General features: G+C 40.7%; 1 protein-coding gene across 1 annotated transcript in view; it reads left to right on the top strand.

Moving 5' to 3' along the window:
* Positions 1-18,898: 18,898 nt before the first annotated feature.
* SLC4A5 (solute carrier family 4 member 5) overlaps positions 18,899-22,610 on the top strand; it is an 82,251-nt gene continuing 78,539 nt past the window's right edge. The window contains exon 1 of the mRNA XM_047069601.1: positions 18,899-18,977. Coding sequence (XP_046925557.1) covers positions 18,899-18,977 — 79 coding nt within the window. The remainder of the gene's footprint in view (positions 18,978-22,610) is intronic.

The following is a 22,610-nucleotide window of genomic DNA, read 5'->3' as shown; positions in this document are numbered from 1 at the left end:
GCCTGCCCCACACAAAAATGGTGGTAAACCATAAGCACCCTTCTAAACCTTGCTTTATCCCCCCCACCTAATAATAATATTTCTAAAAGATCATTTCATAGCAATGTTTAAAGAGTATTCACTCTATTTTTTTGAGAAAGAGAGAGCACACATAACGAAGGGAGAGGGGCAGAGGGAGAGACAGAGAATCTTAAGCAGGCGGCGCACGCAAAGTGGGGCTTGATGCAGGGCTCAACATGGGGCTCAATCTCACAACTGTGAGATCATGACCTGAGTCAAAATCAAGAGTCTGACACTTAATCAACGGAGCCACCCAGGTGCTCCATTAGTATGCACTCTATTTAAAAGCTTCGTGGTTTTCCATGTACAAAACTTTTTTTTTTTTAAGCAGTCTCCTATTGATGTATATTTAGGTTGTTTCCAGTGCTTTGCTGCCACAAACAATGCTGTAATAATAACAGCCAGAATTTACTGAGCATTTACTATGTACCAGGCCCTCTTTAAAATCCTTTCCATATATTATATCATTTAATCCCCGTGGTAATCCTCTGACATAAATGCAGAAAGGTGGGTAACTGCTCCAAAGTACACATATGTCTTTACCCACTGGTGGGACTATATCCGTAAGATAAATTTCTAGACAAAGAGTTGCTGCTACCCAAAGGTATGTACATTTTAAAGTTTTATAAATATTGCCAAAGTGGCTTCAGAGAGCCTGTGCCTAACTGCAGAATCACCAGCCATTGTGTGGAAGAGGGCCCATCTCCTTCCACTATTGCAGTTGTGAAACCTTTTAATATTGAAGATCCGAAAGGTAAAAAAATGGTATTTCACTGTGACTGCCACTCTAGTTTGCTTCTTTTTTAAAAAATAAGGTTGAGCATCCTTTCAAATGTTTAAAGACCACTTGTTTTATAAATGAGGTTTTAAAAACTTGACAAAATGGAGCCACTTGGGTGGTTCAATCAGTTAAGCACTGGACTTTGGCTCAGGTCATGATCTCACAGTTAATTCATGAGTTTGAGCCCCACATCAGACTCTGTGCTGTCAGTGCAGAGCCTTCTTGGGATTCTCCCTCTCTTCTCCCTTTCTCTCTCTCTCTCTCTCTCTCTCTCTCTCTAAGTAAATAGACTTAAAAAAAATCTTGACAAGTGATTCCACAGTTTATCTAGAAGAATCTGTGGGCAAGGTAGCCTGGGTTCCTTAAAATTTCCATTTCCCTCTATATTTTTCTGAATAGGTATAATCACAATATTATAATATAATCACAATAATTATTATATAATCACAAGAATATATTATAATCACAATAATATAATATAATCACAAGGTTCAAAATTTAATAGGAGTAAAATGGTATAGAGTAGACAACCCTCCTTACAAGTCTCTTACTAGCTGCCCAGTTCCTATCCCTAAATGCAGTCTGGGTTCCATTTCTTGTCTCCTCCTATGGACATAGCGTGGGCCATGCTGTTACCCTGAGCTGTTTCATGTCTGAAATACTAAGTTCCAACATCCACTCCAATCCCACCAGTGTCCTCTTAACTCCACACAGTACCTGACCTACAACCTCACCAAGACTCCTCTTGTGAGGCATCATCTGCCCCTTCCTTTCGCATCCAGGTGAGATTCTCTGCCCCTCTGGAGCTTCACTTTATTGCCCACTGGCCTCTAGTCCCCCCAGCCTGGAAGTCTTTTCTGTTTCACATCACCTAGCTGACAGTTGCTCATCCACAGGATTGCTTGAATTTTAAAATCTTGACAGAGTACCCACGTAACTGATTGCCCAAACCGGAATCCTTTTTGAAAATCAAAGGGGGGCACTGCTAACAATGAAGCCAAGACAAGTGGGCAGATGGTGACTGTCCAAGGCAAATTGGGATGCAAGTTTCAACCCTAGTTTTAAGGACAATCACATTTAATTTCAGGGCAGAGATGAATGTGCTGAGTCCAATAAATGAATACATTGCTGGCTTTGTCCACTGCCCAAGATTCTCCTCCAAATTGAAAACATTTTTAATAGCACATTTCTCCAAATCTATCCTTTGTAATATCAGTTTCAGCCCCTAAACTGAAGTGTATTAGACACAGTTTATTTTCTAACATTCTTCGCATATATCTTGAGACCCCATTTAAAAAAAGGTGCTGACACTTAAATTTCTGTTGGTTCCAGTTTCCCTTTTGGGGTTGGAATGGGGTGGGGTGCTGGACTCTGAGGGAACTACTTAGGCCCCTACAATTGATGTCATCTGTCCTTGTCCCATCTAGTCCTAAACCCGTCCCCCAGGCCAGTTTAGCCCTTTACCGGCTGTGTAAACTCAGACAAATTACTTTATCCTCTCAGAGCTTAAATTTCCAAATTTCCTTATCTGTAAATGAGGGTAACAGTAGTTCATGTTAATTAAGTGCTTAACACTTGACCGGCACTGTTCCAAATTACTTCATTTGATCCTAAGCCTAAATTCATGAGATACATACTGTTATTCCCATTTTACAGATGAGGAAACCAAATCTCAGGGTTATAACTATCCTGCCCAAAGTCATGTGATCTCCTGCTGTTAACCACTGCCCAACCCTTTCTTTCATAAACAGTAATGATCACATAGGGTTATTGGAGGATTAACTGAGGTAATTTTGTAAAGTTCTCAGCCCAAATCCTGGCACATAGTAAAAGCTTAATAAATTCTAAGCTAATGTTTTAACCATGATTTTTTGGTGGTTTTCATCCAAAATGCCATTGGAATTGTATTTAAAAGATATATAAATTTGGAGCACCTGGGTGGCTCAGTTGGTTCAGGGTCTGACTTCTGATTTTGGCTCAGGTCATAATTTCACAGTTCGGTTCATGAGATTGAGTCTCACATCAGGCACTGCACTGACAGCATGGAACCTGCTTGGGATTCTCTCTCTCTCTCTCTCTCTCTCTCTCTCTCTCTCTCTGCCCCTCCCTTGCTTGCATTCACTCCCTCTCTCAAAAGAAATAAATAAACATTTTTTTAAAATGTATATAAATTTATGAATATTTAACATGTTTGCCCTATTCGGTTTTCCAATTCTGAAATATGTTACCTTATTTTATGTTTCTTAGCAAAATTTTATCATGCATTCTCCTATAAGACATGCATTTCTAGGCAAGTTTATTTCTAGATGTTTTAGGAGTTTTGTCACTATTGAAAATGAAATCTTTCCATCAGACAGTATGGGTGTGCCCAGATTCTTGTTAATGAATCACCCCCCAGGGGCCCTGAGAGGAGTGGCTTTCCCTCTCATTTTAGGCTGACAACGTGAAGGCCACTTGACCCACATGGTGACACACAGTCCAACAGGGAATGAGGCACAGGCTGAGGAACGGCTTTCCATGGGGGCTTAGGTTGGCTGACAGATCACTGTCCTCTGTCTCCAGAAGTACAGCCTGGGGGAAGGGAGAAGTGGTTTTGCTCTGGGTCTCTCCGGGAGTCTGAGGGATAAATTCCCAGGTACCTGCATTTCCTCTGTGGCCTCAGAGATTCCTAATTGAGTTTGTCAAATGATGGCTCCCACGGCAGCTTTGTCAAGGGCCAAGCTTGTCACCTTGGGAGTGTGGATTGCTTGAGAAAAGGGATTGCTCATTTTTCTATGGTGAATAAGTCATCTGTGGAGTCCCTAACAGTCCTCTTTGGCCAGCCTTCACCCAGAGCCTTCAGAGGGCAGCAGAGAGCAGATGCAGAGGTTCCTGGCCTGCAGAAGGATTTTGGTTCCCAGGGAAGTAACAATGACTGCTCCGTTCCTGCAAATGGCCAGGAATACCACTCCCCACCTCCTCAGAATAGGCATATTGTGAACTTCCTGGGAATGTACTAATTATTACTGGTTGATACTAAGTATGTTCTGTGGGCCAGACACTGACCTAAGATTTTATATATATCTATATATATATATCTATATATATCTATATCTATATATATCTGTATCTATATATATCTATATCTATATATATCTATATATATCTATATATATCTATATATCTATATCTATATCTATATCTATATCTATATCTATAGACTCAGTCAGTTCTCATAACAACCACTGAGGTAGATACAATCAATATTTCCATTATTCAGTTGAGGAAATTGAAGGGAAAAAAAGATAGGCAACTTGCTCAACATCCCATAGTTTGTGGAGCCAGGATTCGAACCAACCATCTATAAGCTATTATGGGTGTCAGGGATGCCTCAGTGAACAAGACAAAGTCCCTGCCATGTTAGAGGATAGACAATAATGAATGAATAAACAAACATATAATGTGGTTTTGGATAGAAATTCCATATGGACCAATAAGGCAGAGTTAAAGAAAGGGGTGTTTTAGATAGGCTGGTCAGGAAGGACCTTCCTGGGTAGATAACATTTGACCAGAAAGCTGAATACACGAGAGAGCTGAAGGTTGGGGAAATAGTAAATGCAAAGGTCCTGAGGTGGGAATGAGCTTAGGATGTTAGAGGAACAGCAGGATGTGCAGTGTGTTTGGTGCAGAGTGAGCTGAGGTCTGTGCTGTTGCTGGCCAAGGCCACAGCAGTGATGGGAGGTAGATGGAGTTGAAGTAGGGAGAGAACCCATCCATTGTATAGCCTGAGCCTGGCTTCCTCAGGCTTCTCAGCTTCCCTGTAAGCGATCTCTCATCTTTTTTTTTTTTTTTTTTTTTTGCCTTCCTGACTACAGTATTGACATCCCACAGTATGTTCCCTCCTCACCCTGGATACAGTTCAAAAGCAACTAAAGTGGACAAGAATCTGGGGCAGCCAGTCTTGTACCACCCACCAAAGCTTCACACAAACAATCTGAGAGAAAAAATCTCACATACTGGCATGAGGCTTGCCCAGCTTGTGGAAAGCCTCTTGTGGGTCCCCAAATAACTCCTTACTCCCACCAACACAAGGGTAGGAAGTTCGCTTTTCCTTCATGAGACTTCACCCCCTATGCCAGCACCCTATGTCAAACCTGTCTACACCCTACTATATGTGAAACCCAGGTGGGGTTCAGATGGCATATAGCCAGAAGGTGGAAGGGAATCTTTCCCTCTAAATTAACCACCCCTGTCTGCTGGGTTTCTAAAGGAAAGGGAGACCCAGAGGTCAAAAGCTGCAAATTACTAAGAATCTTTGCCCCTCCTCCCTCCCTCATAAGCATCCTGGTGATTGAGGTGGGCCCATGTGAAGTGTTCTTTTGGCCTGGGTCACAGGCATCCTGGTTTCTAGAACCAGAAGGGGCTGAACAGTCTAATCCAGGATTTCTCAACCTTGGCACTATTGACAGTTTGGGCCAGCTCATTGTTTGTTGTGGAGGTGTCTTGTTACATTGTAGGATGTTAGCAGCATCCCTTGCCTGTACCCACTAGAGGCCAGCAGAGCTCTCATCCCAGTGTTATGTTACAACCAGAAATGTCTCCAGACATTGCCAAATGTTCCCGGGGGTGATGGGACACCTCTGACTAAGAACCCACTGGGTCCAATCTCTTCCCTTTCTCCTAAGCCAATGCATGGGTCTCAGCTGTTACCTCTCTGGTGGTGAGGGAGGACTGAAAACCCTCAAGCATTTGTCTCAATGCTTAATGCCAGCTGGGCAAACCAGTCCTCTTGGCAGAGGCCAGAGGTAAGGAAGAGGAGAGAAATGGGATGGCCAGATCTTCTTTCAACATTTTTCACTCACAAAACTGAACCATGGGGAAGGGCAGGGGTCCAGATGGCTATAGGTACCACTGGACTAGGTCTCTCTCTCTCTCTCTCTCTCTCTCTCTCTCTCTCTCTCCATTTGGTCTCCTTAGTGTCTCTCTCTCTCTCTGTCTCTCTCTCTGTCTCTCTCTGTCTCTTTCTCTCTGTCTCTCTCTGTCTCTCTCTCTGTCTCTCTCTCTGTCACACACACACACACACACACACACACACACACACACACTTCTACCACTCTGTGTCTTGGCTCTGTTCTCTCTCCCTGAAGACAGGCTTTCTCCAAAGATAAAAGAGAGCTCAGTGCAGGAGAAGAAGGGTAGCAGGTGGGTTGACAAAGACCAAAAGATTGGCAGGACAGGAACAAGAGATTTTGGATATCAATGAAGTAAGAGTGAAGTCATTCATCATGGGGTCCAGGTGAGAGTGGGGGTAAATGAAGCCATGCACAGCTGGTGGAAGGGGAGAAGAGGAAGATGTGTGGAGTCTAGAGGTCTTCATCAGGTTGAAAAGCAGAAAGGAAGAGAGGCGGAGATTGGAGCTGTCCGCTAAGAGTCTCAATCTTCCACCCAGCCTCACGAATATTTGTTCTGCTTCAGAGACAGGCTTGTAGAATCACAGGATGATAGAGCTTGAAGGAAATTTAGGGACCCTTTAGTCCAATCAACTCCATGGAGGCTCTTTCATTAGTTCATCAGCATTGGAATTTGAGAATGATACTTGTTTACAATCTTTCCCTCTATGCTTGGCATCAAATGAGAAATAAGATATAGAAGTCACATAGGTACAAATCAAAATAACTTTGTAACAAGTAAAGCTGATTAGAGAATTTGGTTTAGGATGTACAACCACAGTCACACTTCCCAATTTTCCCCCCAGAATTAAACCTGTCTACCCAGAACTGGAAGACTCCCTACCTACACAGTGAGAATCTGCACTGGAGGTTTCCTGTGAAGAGAGGAGGAGAGGAGCACAGCCTGGACTTGCTCTGAAGCAGGCAGTTCTCAGAAGGCTCTGAGTCATGGCACAAACCCATTCATTCTCCCAATTGCCTCCTCTAGGTAAGAGTGAGTAGGAGGCAGAGAGGTAAGTGAAAAGGACCCTTAGCAAGACTTCGGAAAGGACAGAAGCTACTACTTTATAAGGAAGGGTACGGAGCTTAGAGGGAGATGGAGGGGTTCCCCTAACAAGATATCATGTCTTAAGTGCAAACTCGGCTTCAAGAAAACTGGAGCCCAGAGAGGTGAGGTGATTATCTTAAGACTACACAGCTTTGGGGACAGAAGGAGGTTCTTCAGACTTCTCATGCCAAGGCCTTACCGTTTCACGCTTGTAATTGCAGCAGTTCCGCTTCATCCAGCGTCCTCCACGTAATAGTCAGTAACAAGAATCTCCTGCTGTATCATTCAGAAGACTTCTTGCCCCTTTCTCCATCACCACCACTCCTTCCACCACCTCCATCTACCCCTCATCACCTCCATCTACACCTCTACGACCTCCATGGGCATCTCATCACCTCCATCCTCGCCGCCACCACCTCCATTTATGCCAAACTACCATACTGCCAATTCTACCGTTCCACCTACCGTTTCTCTCTTTACCATTTCCACCATCATTACTACCATCCCCTTTTTGGTTAGCAGGAAGCCAGCACAGACCACTTGGGTGGAGAGGCAGAGGTGAGCTAGAAGGCTACCCATATGGCTGTGGTCTTGAGATGTCTTCGGGGTCTTTGAGATCAAATATCTCTTCAGCTTTTGATGTCCCCAGTCCCTCCAAAAATATCATCTTGGAGTGTTTTAAGAAGATTGTGATAGAGATACTTAAACATAACTACACACATTTAAACACTTTGACCACAAGTATAAACTGCCACAGTTTTTTGTCATGCCCTAATCTGATAGCTACAGATTTAGGCACCTGCAATGTGATAAGATTCATTACTGGCATCTCAGTAGTCCTCAAAGCTCTAATGACCTAAAGGCTGAAGATATTCAAGTAAGCTGTAATTTGGTGCCAGCCAGCTGGGGTCCCCCCAGTATGTAATACAAAACCAGTATGTAATACAAACCCAGGCCTCTGCAGGCTCCAGGAAGTGCTGCCACCGATCTGTGCAATGGGTGGCCCTGGGTAGGGGTGGGGGTGGGGTGGGGGTGGCTAGATCACCTGTAAAGTCTCTTCCAGCTCTAACATCCCTCTGAGACAGAATCCAAAAAGGACATGTGTATAGAAATCATGTAGGGAGATAAACAAGTATTTAAAAACCAGCACTGAAACACAACACTGCCTTAAGAGGATCACTAAGTTAAAATCCAAGAAGAAATTTAGAGCAAAGTTGTCCGCCTATGATTATGGCCAGCTCTGTTTAGACTCTGCACGACCCTGGTATGTCAGCTAAGCAGGCATCAGTCCCTTCCCCTGCAGGAGTGTCCCTTCCCCCACCCTGGTCACATGGCTGACCGCCACTGAGCCCCACAAGTCAATCTCCAATGCCCCAAATACTGTTCAGCCTGGAAATCACAGAGCGTCCCTCTTGCCACCTAACAGCAACAGAGCAAGTGACTCTGGTCTTCCTGAGATTTGGATCCTGGTTTCCAGTGCTAAGATCGTGAAGGTAAGTTTGCAGCTTGGAGTTTCAGAGATAGTAGACAAGACTATGCAGATAAGGGAAAATATGCTTTATAATATGAACATAGAGTATTTGAGAGTGAGCTTCACACACACTGAGACAGAGAATACCATGAAAGCTGAATAAATCATCCAAATGAGCATTGTGTATTTGCCTTTTCTTTAAAAAATTATACTGTATTAGTCACCCTGGTGCCTTGATTTCACTCCAAATTAACCAAAATGACATGAAGAGTCACTCTCTCTTCACACCATGGTGACTTAGTTCATTGTTGTTCTCATCTGATGGAACTGGGAATCTTTTTCTTCTAGGCAATGCAAATTTCTGTTGCCTTTGCCAAATTTACAAGATTGGCTGAAATTTTTATGAAGTAAGCAAAAAGCCTGAGACCCACTTCTTCCCCAGAAAGCTATGGGAAAATAGATTATATCTGTTGATATAACCTCTCAGGATAGAAAGTAAATAATGGCTAGCCTCTTTCATTACACATTTCTGTTGTTTGGTTTGGAAACTGTACCTGGTCTTGTTGCTAGTGGTTAGCTTGGGGATACTTTGCTTGTTTTCCCTTCCTCTTCTGGGGCATTCATGGGTGAGGTCTGCAGGGCCCAGAGGCAATGAATAAGCTACCGGTTGGGAGGGTGGCCTTTCTCTAGCTTCTAAGCTTAGTTTTTAAAGCCCAGCATGACCCTGTGTCATTCTTGTCAATTCAGTTCACAAAATAATCTCAGATGAGCCCTTGGGGAGGTACTTTTTTTGCAATTCTTTGGACTATCAGAAGAGTTCACTGGATATGGATGTTGGACTGGCCCCTGTTCTTAGATATAATTAGGTCAAATGGTTTAAAAGATGGGATGGTAGGAAAAACTCCCAAAAGACTGACTGGTAAATGTGACACAGTCCTTTTTCTAATTAGTTCCCCCCGCCCCGAGATATGGATGTCTAATCTTGAGGATTTATTGTTATATTTTGCCCCTCTTCCCTAAGAAACTATTTTGTTCTGTTTGTTTTCAGTGTCTAGAACAAATACCTGGAACAAAGAGGATTTGTTGAGTTGAATTGACGTGCCTCTGTGGACAGGGTTAGGGGGTTCGGAGAGGTGGCAGTGTTAAATGTCAGGTGATTCAATTACCAGAGTTTTGATAGTCAAAATGTATTGCATACCCATGAGGTTGGCTGTATCACCACCTCCTTGCTGCTCTGGATAATAAGGCTGCTTGGGGGGGGACTCTGATTTCTGTTTCCTGGTGTTGCACTCTGGTGCTTAGCCTTGCAGGCTTAGGACATTGATTTTGTCAGTAGGGTTTGCATTCTCAGGGATCCAATATGGGATTCCAGGCTGGTGGCAGGGGCAGTAAAGTGGGAAAGAGAATTTGGTCTGATTCCTCACTGTAAAGCCATACTCACCCCAGGCTCTAAAGATGGATGGGAGAATAATGATGAGTGAGTCATGTTACCCAGTGGAGGGGCTGGTGTAGGAAAAACTGCTGCTACAAGTTCTTTCATTTGCGACATGCCAGGGGCTGGTGTGTAACTAACACAATTCCTTTGGCAACATATTACAGTGGCCGGTTGTACTGGTTAATATTCTAGGGATGTAAATAACTCAAATGGACTGAAGCTAGCTGAAGAGAAAAGAAGGGTTTATTATAAGGCCTTTGGGAGGTCTTGCAGATGGGAATTCAGCTAGACATCTGGAAAGGCCTAGAACTCAGAAGTTGATGGCCTCTTCCAGACTCCCCTATCTCTCATGTCTTGACTTCTTTCTTTCCTCTCCTACCCCCTCTCTCCCTCCATTTTCTCCCTCCCTTTCTCTTTCCCTGCCTTCCTTCCTTCCTTGGGTTGGGGAATCAAAGAGAAGCGAATTTCAATTATAGCTCTACCATGCCTGGCCCTGTGACACAGGAAAAAAATTACTTAATTCTTTGAATCTCCATTTCTTTATCTGTAAAATGAGGGTGAAAATTATGCACCTCACTGAATTTTAGTCTGGATTAAATGAGATTATGAAAGCATTCAATTAATATGGATTATATAAAATGCGGAGATAGAAATTCTGTTTCAAGGGTTAGGTCACTTTTGGAAATTTTTCTGATGAGCCATTGCTGCTGCTGATTAGAGTAGTAGTTTATTTAAACACTTTGCATATGGCCAACATGCTGCCTGATTTGTTTCAAATGAATGGTTTCCTTTGAAGATGATCAGGGGCAGCCTGGGTTCTTCTCCTACTTCTGTATACTCCTGGAAGGGAGCTTCTCTCAAGTTGTGAGGAGGTAGGAACCAGCACAGAGGAGGTGGGGAAAGAATGGTCTCAACTAGTGCAGAGCTGGGAGACGTGCATCTACTTGAATATAAACTACATTACATCTCCATGCTTCCATAGTTGTGTAAAGTTTTCACCTGCTCACATCCGTATTGCCATTTTGCATTCACTTTTGTTTGGTTTCCAATCTGAGAATCCATAGTACTTCAAATATGAAAGAATATGTTTTTAAACCATGCTGGAAAAGCCTCTTTCATTTGTATTAGTCAGGCCGGTTCAAAATCCACTGACTCCGGGAGTTACAATGTTATCAGTACTTCTGATACTGTTTCTCCACTTTTCTTGGATGCTTTCCTCCATGTGGCAAGCAAGATAGTAGCACCCAAGCTTGTCAGCTTCACAACACCAGCTCCGGAGCCAGAGCCAGAGCCAGAACAGTTAGTTTTTGGATGGACCAAGTGAAAATGTCCTGGGAAGAATTATGATTGGCCCAGCGTTGGGCATGGGATCAGCATGCAACCAATCTCTGTGATGGGGGAAAGGGGAGTATTTGATTGGCCAGGCTGGGTCACATGGCCTTTCCTGTTTGTGGTTGGGGAAAGGTGGAATCTTCCCACCTAAAAGATTTGGAGGCAGGTTCTATTTGTTAAAGAGAGAGTATCTGTTACTCATCTTCTCTACTCCTCATGCTATGAGGGTCGAGGAAGATATAAATTCTCAACAAATCACCAACCAATCGGAGCTACCAGTGCGTCCATGCTAAGCTTACCAGTACACAATACCCGGCTTGGATGCAAAGATGTAATCTTGTTATGTATGTGAGGCTCATGTGAAGCAAACTCCGTGTATAGTGATTTAGTTTAATAGATACTATAAATGGGAGTTGTTGTCTTTTTAAACAGTGGTTCTCAAAGTGTGGCCCCTGGATCAGCAGCTTCAGCATCAACTTGTTGGAAATGCAAACCTTTAGTCTACACGCCAGATCCACTGAATCAGTAACACTGGGTGGAGCCCAGAAATCTAGGTTTTAACCAGCCTTCCAGGTGACCGATACATGCTTAAGTTTGAGAACTACTGTGAACCACTTTCTTAAAGATTCTTTGTTTTATAGTTCTCCTAAATATTTTAAACATGATTCACTTTGAGCAAACGGACTTAACCATGGATTTTCAGGGGGATACAATTATGGCATGAATGGGGAGTACACATGCCATATTAAGTTATTTGCCTTAAAATATTTAAAATAAAAATAATATATACCCATATTTAAAAAATCAAGTAATACATGTAAGAGATTATAATAAAAAGCAAGAAAAACTCCATTCCAGCTTCCTACACACTCCACTGTTCCACTTCCCAAAGATGATCACTTGGAATTCTTTTAGCTTTTTCTGTTGACTATGCCCGCTAATAATTATACATATGGTTTATATATATGTATCTCCTGCAATTTATCAGAGTTGGATAGTAGCCATCCACAGGTGAATATTTAATTATCTTATACCACACCCATCTCTTCTTCATTCTCTCAATGTACATATATCATCGTTTTTAGTTAATTAAAAAATCAGTGTTTATACTCCTATGACCATGTACCATAATCACATTTTATTTCTTGCGGTTTTAATTTTTTCCTGGTGTTTCCAGTTGCCTTTCTTGGCATTTTCTGTCTTTGTCGCTGTCTTAAATTGTTCCAGATTCTCAAGGAGTGTATCAAATCTCTGGCATTTCATCTTTTCCTTGAGTGGCTCCTTCTGAAACCTCATTTTTAGCTCTTCTGAGGACTGACTGGGGCTGTGGCACAGCTGTCATTATTCTTCTGGTTGGACCCCTCTCCTGGATCCCATTGTCTTCCCCTTCTTCGTTCCTGGTGGTAACATACTTAAATAACTTCCCAGGAAGTTATGAGACTGAAGTAAAGTGTTTTCTTTTCTTTTTTTTTTAACGTTTTATTTATTTTTGAGACAGAGAAAGACAGAGCATGAATGGGAGAGGGGCAGAGAGAGAGGGAGACACAGAATCTGAAGCAGGCTCCAGGCTCTGAGCCATCAGTCCAGAGCCCAACGCGGGGCTCGAACTCACGGACCGCGAGATTGTGACCTGAGCTGAAGTTGGACATTTAACCGACTGAGCCACCCAGGCGCCCCAAAGTAAAATGATTTCTTGCTGAAATCATTGCTGAGTCTGAAAATGTCTTCTACACTCTGTCTTGACTGGCTGAGTAGAGAATGCTAGGTTTGGAAACCATTCTCCCTCAGAATTTTGGATGCGTTGCTCCATCATCTTCAGTTATCCAAGTTGCTGATAAGAAATCTTCTGATGGTCTGATTTTTATTCATTTATAGGTGACCTGTTCCTGTTTCTTTCACTCTAGAAGTTTTTAGGATTTCTTTTTTCTTCACATTCATCTAGTGTTCTAAAATTTCATAATAACATATCAAGGTGTGATATTCTTTAGTCATTCTTTTGGCAAGGTTCTCAGTTGGCCCATTTTATTTGAGACTGTTATGTCACAGTGTTGGGGATTTCTCTTATTTCCTTAAAAAAAACTTCATTTAATACTTTTAAATAAAATATTTCAAACTTGTAAACATAAGACATTCACATATCACTGTCCAGAATTAACAGATGTTCACATTTTATCATATTTGCCTTATATCTCTCTATAGCTATCCAAAATATCAAAGATACAGCTAAAACATCAATATTAAACCTTACCTCTCCCCAGAAGTAACCAGAAGTTAGTGTGTCTCATTCCTCTGCATGGTTTTATGCTTTTACTTACAGTGTAGCAATGAACAGTAAAATGTAAAACAATGTTTTCAAGTTTTATATAAAAAATGTCATTTTGTTTATATCTCTTTACAACTTCTTTTTTAAAAAAATTCCTTATGTTTTTGAGATGTATGAATGTTAATACACAGGATCTAGTTAATTCATTTGATCTCCCCATAGTATTCCATTATGTATCAGTTAGGAAGGTTTTTAGCTAAAAGTAACATAAAATTTGGCTAGCAATTTAAATATACAAAGTAGATTTTTTTTTTCATGTAATAGGAAGCCCAGAGATAAGTGGTCTGGAGCTCAGTGACATTATCAGGAAGGAAGATTTGCTCTAGCTTTCTGCTTTGTCCTCAGCCTGAGCCGTTGCTCTCATACCCATCACATCATTGGTGCAAGAGGGCTCCTTCATGTAGAAGTCTCATGTCTGAGGTCTATGCAGGAAAATGGGGGAGGTAATTGGCCAAATGTGCATTCCAGAGGTGTTTGTTACTTTTTATTAGGAAAATAAAAGCTTTTCTGCAAGCTCTACCCAGTGGACTTCCATTTAAATCTCACTCACTTGATAGGATTACATGACTACTCCTAAGATCAGTTACTGGTCAAAGGCCATATGATCACCATGAGTAATTTGGATAGATCACAATTCATGCCTGGAGTTGGGGAAGGTGTCTACAGCAATGAAGAGCCCTGTGTCTCTACCTGAAAAAAAAATAGGCAAGACAAGGAGAGGATGGATGTTAGAAAGTGTAGCAGACACTGTTACACAACCACTCAGTGCCCATTCTCTCTGTTCTCCTTACTAACAGAACCCAATCTTATATGCCCAGTAAATACTGTCCCAGAGTCTTTTGTCCTATGACCCAGGTGTGGTTTTGAGAAACAGAAAGGTTAAGTATAGTATTTAAACAGGAAGTGGTTTAACTGTTCCCCATATCAAGAAGCCCAAGTGTGGGCTGTCCAGTGCTATAGAATGGCTCAGCGAAGACATTAAGGATTCAAGATCCTTCTTCTCCTTGTATCCATAATTAGCATGTGGCCTTCATTCTCGTGATGACAAGATGGCTACTGCACTTCCAGGCATCATGTCTATGCTCCAGAAATAGAGGGAAATGGTTTGCCAGATAAAATAGTTTGCCCAAATATTGCTTGGGACATACTTATACTAAAAATTATTGACTGTGTATACAAAATTCATATTTAACTGGGAAAAACTCTATTTGTTAAATCTGACAACCCTCTCCAGGAAGGAAGAAGAAGGAAAAATGAAGGGGCTTTCTTCTGCAGAGGCTTCATCCAGGAAGGGAATCTTCCTAGGTTCTTTCTCCTAAATCTCTTTAGATAGAGATTGCTGAGGGGCATCTGGGGGAAGTGATTGTTTTTAGTCAGCTGCACTGCTGCCCTGAATAAAATCAGAGAAGAACGGGGGATGGACATCAGGCAGAAGGCTAGCAGTGTCCTCTATGTCTTACAACCTCTCTTTACCCTGAAATCTCCTCATCTCTTCAAATAGTTACTTCCAACGTAGGTATTAAAAGTATTTAACAACTCATATGGTATTGACACTGACCAATCAGAATGGATACATGACTACTAAGAATGAACACCAGCCACAAACAGCAAGCAGTGTAATACTGCACATTGGTGGAATACCTATCATAGTTTTTGCTTAAATTAATATTCATTTTTATTATGACTGTATAAATATTCTGACATTTGAGTTACATAGTGTTTAGTGATTATTTTTCCTTTCATAACTCTTTATTCATTTTTTAAATGTTTATTTATTTTGAGAGAGAGAGGGAGGGAGGGGCAGAGAGAGAGAAAGGGAGAGAGAGAATCTCAGGTAGGCTCCACACTATCAATGTGTAGCCCAAGGCAGGGCTTGAACTCATGAATGGTTCATGAGATCATGACCTGAGCCAAAATCAGTCAGATGCTTGAGTGACTGAGCCACCCAGTCACCCCATTGACTCTTTTTTTCTTTTTTTTTTAAAGTTTATTTGCTTATTTTGAGAGAGGTGGGGGGCGGAGGGGGAGGGGGAAGGGGTGTGCACATGCATGCAGGGGAGGGGTAGAGAGAGGAGAGTGAGAATCCTAAGCAGTATTCCAGCTGTCAGTGTGGAGCCTGAGGCAGGCTTGAGTTTACAAACCATGACCTGAGCCGAAATACAGAGTCCAATGCTTAACTGACTGAGCCCCAATTGCCCCTTGACTCTTTATTCTTGATAGAATCTCGGTACCCTCTCAAAACAGTGAAACACACCCAGATGATTGTTCCAGGCTTTTCTTGCACAGCCTGTGCAGAGCCTGGTCTAAGATGAACCCATTGCTCTCTGGACTGCTACACAGCTTCTTCCTGGGGCCTCCTGTGCCCATCTTTTGTGGTGGATCCCATTTTCTATATGCCATACTCCTTTCCTAGGTGCTCCTCCATCTTGCTGGAGTTCTTCCTTCAATTGCTTCCTGAAAAGAAGTGCATAAGAAGCAAAATTTTAAGACATTTCTTGTCTAAACATGCCCCTTTTCTACCTTCACATTGGATATTTTGGTTAGGACTGGAATACTACTAACAACTTTTTTCTCACTTTTGGAGGCATAACTCCATTGTCTAATAGCTTCCACCATGTCTGATGCCAGTTCTCATGTCTAATTCTTTGTAGGTGGCTTATTTTCTTCTTCCAGAAGGTTTTAAAGGTCTTCTTTTTATATGTGATATTCTTACACTTCACAGTGATGTGACTTGGAGTCGATTTTATTTTAAATTCCTTTTTCTGGGCTCTCAGCAATTTCTTTCAGCCAGGAAATTCAAATCTCATGTTATTTCCTTGATAATTTCCCCTCTATTATTTTTTCTTACCTCTCTTTTGAGAACTTGATATTAGATACCTGGACTGATCCTCTGATTTCCTTGTCTTTTTCCTATTACTTAAAAAATTATTTGTATTTGTGTTCTATTATCTCACATATTTCTTTCACCTTTATGTCCCAACTCTTTTACTGAAAATTTTCTTCTAATGTATCTTTAATTTTGAAGAGTTCTTTCTTATTCTTTAAAAGTTCCAGGTTTATAGCATTCTACTTTTCTTTTTGTCATGGACACAGTGTCTTTTCTAGTCTACTTGAAGATGTGAATTGTATGCTTTTTAAATACTTCTTTGGCTGTCTACTTTGCTCCTGTTTCCTTGGACTTCCTCTTTTTCTGTTTTGGTCTCTGTCATTCTGGTGATTCTTGGCTGGCCATCATTCTGGAGTGGAGCTCCCAAGCAGCTGTTTGACAAGCTGGAATTATTGAATGATAAACCCAAGATGGTGAGCCCTCACCATTTGTTAGAGATCCCCAAAATGTCAGGATCTGTAAGTCCTCCAGTCTCCCACCTGGAGGGTGTAAGTTTCATTAGTGTTCTAGGAGCCAACTAGGCAGAGGACTGAGTGGCTAACTGCCTTTGCTTAAATCGTGTCCCCATGCCTCAATGCCCTTAGTTATCCAAAGGCCTTCAGGTTTAACCCCTCCATATTCTGGAATGGGGTAGGGGGTGGTGAGGGGGAGACATCTAGGAAACTCCTAGGAGAGAGAGATCTGAATGTTTAATTGACTCCTTATGAAGATTTACAACCAACTCTCCTGCTTTTAGGCCTACCTTGTATCCTGGTCTTCAGATGTTTATACTGCCTCTGATTTCCTTTTTTTCTACTTTTGAGAACCATTTTGTATCAGTTAGAGACTATCTAATCCTTGAAGATTCAGATAAAACATTTTTTAAAAACTATCTGATCCTGGTATTTATTTTTCTTTTCACTATAGAGAAAATTTCAGACATAACAAAAATAGAAAAAAATGATGATCCTTTTGTACCTATAATCCAGCTTCAATAATTATTCATGAGATATGGGAAAGGCTGTCTGTAATGCCTTTCCCATAAACATTTCAGTTAATGGTTATTGGTTAATCAAGGTTTTCTAATTATTTTAAAGTCAATTTTGATCATTTCTATTATTTTTCTAGTAAAATATCCATGTATCAGCCTTGTGGCTAAGAGCTTATTTTTTTAAGTTTATTTATTTTGAGAAAGAGAGAGGGAGCACACACATGAGCAGGGGAGGGGCAGAGAGTGAGAGAGAAAATCTCAAAAAGGCTCCTTGCTGTCAGCACAGAGCCCCATATGGGGCTTGAACTCATGAACTGTGAGTTCATGACTTGAGCCAAAATCAAGAGTTGGTCACTTAACCAACTGAGCCGCCTAGGAATCCCATGGCTAAGAGATTTAATTCCAGAAAAAGATTGTCTGGGTTTGAATATCTGTTCCTCCGTTTCGGCAGCCAATTAAGCTCTCTGTGCCTCAGTTTTCTCATCTGTAAAATGGGAATAATAATGTTACTTATCTCCGGGGTGTCTGGGTGGCTCAGTTGTTCAAGCATCTTGATTTCAAGTGACTCTTGATTTCAGCTCAGGTCATGATCTCATGGTTTGTGAGATCTAGCCCCACGTTGGGCTCTGCACTGACAGTACCCAGCCTGCTTGGGATTCTCTCTCTCTCTCAAAATAAATAAATAAACTTTAAAAAATAATGTTACTTACAAGATTGTTGAGAAGACTCAATGAAGTCATGCATGCAGTCATAAATGCAAAGCATTTAAAACAGTTCCTGACACACTGAAATGTTAATTATTATTATTATCAAAGTTAAAATGTATTGGCATAAAGTTTTTCGTGACATTCACTTTTAATTTTTAAATTCTGCACTATATTTTTAGTTATATCTCTTTTTCATTCCTAATATTGTTTAGTTACGAATTTATCTTCATGATTAGTTTTATATAATTTGCCTATTTTAATAGTCTTTTGAAATAATTGCCTTTGGACTTATTAGACATCTCTAATCTTGTTTTCTATTTCATTATTTTTTTGGTTTTATATTTATATTTTTCTACTTTCTTTGGGTTTTCTCTTTATTTTCCCCTAGGTTCTTTAGTTGAATGCTTATCACATTTCTTTTCCTTGTTTTTTCCTCCCTGCCTCCATCACTCCTTTTTCTTTCTCTTCTCTCCTTCCTTCTTTGTTTCCTCTAAGTATGTTGCACCCCGTAAGTTTTAATATTTAGTAGTTGTAATTGTTGAGTTCTAAATATCTTATAATTTCCATTGTGGTTTCCTATTAAACCCATGATTATAAATTACTTTTAGTTTCCAAGCTTAGATGTGTATATATACGTATGTATGTATGTGTGTGTGTGTGTATATATATATATATATATATATATATATATATATGTATGTATATGTATATATTCTTACTGTAGAAGTATGATACAGATTCTTTGAAATTTACTAAGGCTTTCCCTGTGACCTAGCATATGTGCTCTCTTTAAATGTTCCATTTATACTTGAAAAAGAGGTGTGTTCTCTATTTGTTAGAGATAGATATTTGAGCTTTTTCAATTTGTTTATGAATGGACTTGACCATTTCTCCTGGAAATCCTACCTTTTTGTGTCATACATTTTGAGGCTGTGTTCATCTTTTACTTTATAGTTATGAAGGTGGAAGAAGAGAAGGCTGGGGTAGGGAAGCTGGACCCTACTAACTACAGGAGGAGATGTCAGGATCAGGAAGGTAAGGTCACCTTGAGAACTTGATGCAAATCCTAGGAGGTCTGACAATTTCTTTATCCTTATAACACCCCTCCAGCAGGGGAATCTAGAGAGCTGGTTCCTTTCCCTTACCCACCCACGGTGTCTTCTCTGGATCTAATGGGACCAGCCTTCACTGTGTCTTAAAGGGACCATATGGTCAGACTGAACACTGGAGACTGGCACTTTGTTTCTATGGATTAGGGCACAGCACCCCTGACACAAAATTAAACTTACCTAATTTTACAAGATGTACAAACCATACAAGATGCCAGTATTTCATAGATTCTAAAAATGGCAGCTCAGTTAAAACCAGTGCAAGAGGATGTTGAGTGGGGATATCTGTTGTTCTAAAATGCTGACTCAAAGACCCTTACTTCCTACACTCTACAGAAAAGCAACCGCAGGGCTTATGAAGAGGCAACCAGACAGGCTACTGCCCTACCACTGTTCCGGCCCCACTTGGAGGGAAACGCTAATCTCACTGTCTAGCTGGATGCTTTGTTGAGCTTCAGAATGTGTAGAGCGATTCTGGGGCTGTAGATAGAGAAGAATGCAGCTGAAGAGTTCCTAGGAGAACTTGGCATTGTCCTGAGCCAAACTGCAAGGTGTTCACAGTCAGTGGAGAGGTTCTCCATTGTGAAGGAGGGAGCTTGGGGGAGGGCTAACTATTCTCCACAGTTCACCAGCTACACAGCCACACTCTGACGATTATGATAAGAGCCAGGAAGAAATGGGACAAGTTAGATCCAGGACAGAAAGTAAAATATCTTCCTGACAGCCATCTCCCCTGATTTCTTTAATAAGTATATTCTTCATGTGTACAGCCCTAACCATTTTCATAATCATTTTCCCATGTCATCCCATTCTATCTTCTCAAAAACCTTGCCCAGACACTAGAGAAAGGATTTTATTCCCACATTACAGGTGAGGATAATGAGTCCTGGAGAGGCAGATATCTATGGTCATAGAGCAAGTATAGAACAAGCCAGGGAGCACCCAGGGAAGCTGACTCTTGGGCAGAGGCCTTTCTGGTATACCAGCTGTTCCTGGTCTCAAGGGTGGAGAATAGGAACTCATCTGCTAAGCCCTTAGAGTAAAACTAATTACCTCTAAATTTTGGTGTCTGTGGCTTACTCAAATTACAGAATGCTTAAGAAATGTAGAATAGAGCAAGAGAAATCACACCATGCTGGAGGGAGAAGAGAGAACAAAGGAGGAGCACCATTCATTCTGATACTGATCCACTAGAAAGCAAGGCTATACTTCATAAAAATCTCCACCTCACATTCCTGGGTACAGCCAAGAAAGACTGGAGGTTCAGAAGAGTGAGCAGTGAGGTGAGCTGGGGCAGGAGTCGGGCTCTAAATAGATTTAGACACTGAAATCCAGTTAACCTCATTTTCCTGTGCCTAGGAATGACTCATAGAGTCTTTTCACCAGGGTAGACACTCAACATATCTCTAAAAGGCTTAGATATACTTCTCCAAGATTCAGCTTGATGTGGTTTCTATGTGATAGCTGCAGCCATTGAATACCCAGACCTTATTATCTGCATTTCAGGAGTTTGAGCCAAGAGACAGGCCTCCCTTCCAAGGAAAATAAAATCAAGTTAATGCAAATCTTGATGTAAGAACACAGATTCTAATTTCCTATTCTGCAGTAGCTTTCAACTCTCAGTTGCCATCCTTGGGCTTCAAAAATATAGTAGTCCCCTTACCTGTGATTTCACTTTCTTCAGTTTCAGTTATCAGTAGTCAAGCATGGTCTGGAAGCAGATGATTCTCTTTCTGACACATCATCAGGTCAATAGTAGCCCAATGCTATATCACAATGCCTAGGTCATTCATCTTACTTCATCTCATCATGTAAGCATTTTATCACCTCACATCATCACAAGAAGAAAGGTGAATACGTACAATAAGATATCTTGAGAGAGAGAGAGAGAGAGAGACCATATTCACAACACTTTAATTATAAAATTTTGTTACAATTATTCTATTCTATAATTTATTTGTTAATTTCTTACTGTGTCTAATTTATAAATTAAACTTTATCATAGGTATGTATGTGTAGGAAAAAACATGGAATATATATAGAGTTCAGTGCTATCTGCAATTTTAGGCATCCACTGGGGATCTTAGAACATATCCCCTGTGGATAAGGTGGAACCACTGTAATTATAATAATTTTTTTTTTTTGGCCAGCCTGCTCTTTGGAAAATTGTCACCAGGGAATTCCAGACTCAAACTTGTCCTAAATCAGTGGTTCTCGAATATTTTTGCTGCAGTTCACATAAGAAGAGAAAAAGATCTTCCCACTCATTTACCCCACCCATTCTCATTTCTCTTCAAAAAGAAGAAAAAAGAGAACAAAGTGTAAAGGCCCAAAAGAGAAAAGTAGCTTTAGAACTCAGGGAGGGGAGAGATGAATAAGTGAAGTACAGGGAATTTTTAGGATGGTGAAACTATGCTGTATGATACTCTAATGGTAGATGCCCATCATTATGCATTTGTCAAAACTCATAAAACTGTATAACACTAAGAGTGAACCTTAATGTAAACTATAGACTATAGTTAATCATAGTGTATCAATATTGGTTTATTAATTGTAACAAATGTACCACACTAATGCAAATTGTTCATAATAGGGGAATCTATTCATAGCAATAAATGCCTACATTAAGAAAAAAGAAAGAGCCCAAGTAAACAACCTAACTTTATACCTTAAGGAACTAGAAAAAGAAAAACAAACTAAGCCCAAAGTTAGTGGAGGGAGGATATAACAAAGATCAGAACAGAAATAGGTAAAATAGAGACTAAAAAGACAATAGAAATGATCAATGAAACTAAGAACTGTTTTTTGAAATGATAAAATAAGCAAATCTTTAGCTAAACTTACTAAGGGAGGAAAAAAAGAGAAAACTCTAATAAATGAAATTAGAAATGAAAGAAAACACATTACAACTGAAAACAGATATAAAAAATCAGAAGAGACTACTATGAACAATTATATGCCAATAATTTGGACAACTTAGAAGAAATAGATAAATCCCTAAAGATACAACTTACCAAAACTGAATAATGAAGAAACAGAAAACCTGAATAGACCAATTACTAGCAAGGAGTTTGAATCAGTAATCAAAAACCTCCCAACAAACAAAAATTCAGGAACAGATGGCTTCACTGGTGAATTGTGTCAAACATTTAAATAAGAATTAATACTAATCCTTCTCAAACTCTTCCAAAAAATAGAAGAGAGGAGAACACTCTTTTTTTGCAATGTTTGTTTTTGAGAGAGAGAGAGAGAGAGAGAGAGAGAGAGAGAGAGAGAGCAAGCAAGCAGGGAAGGGGCAAAGAGAAAGGGAGACACAGAGCCTGAAATAGGCTCCAGGCTCTGAGCTGTCAGCACACAGCTTGATACAGGGCTTGAACCCATGAACCACAAGATCATGACCTGAGCTGATGTTGGATGCTTAACTGACTGAGCCACCCAGGCACCCCAGAAGGGAACACTTTCAAATTCATTTTATGATGCTAGCATTACCCTAATACCAAAACTACGACACTACAAGAAAAGAAAATTACATGCCAATATCTCTGATGAACATAGGTGC

Source organism: Lynx rufus, unplaced genomic scaffold (assembly GCF_022079265.1).
Source record: "Lynx rufus isolate CCGP_SWC_20201006 ecotype Redwood Valley unplaced genomic scaffold, mLynRuf1.p SCAF_8, whole genome shotgun sequence".
NCBI lineage: Eukaryota > Metazoa > Chordata > Mammalia > Carnivora > Felidae > Lynx > Lynx rufus.
The sequence above is the reverse complement of the archived record's forward strand: the minus strand, read 5'-3'. Positions and strand labels throughout refer to the sequence as shown.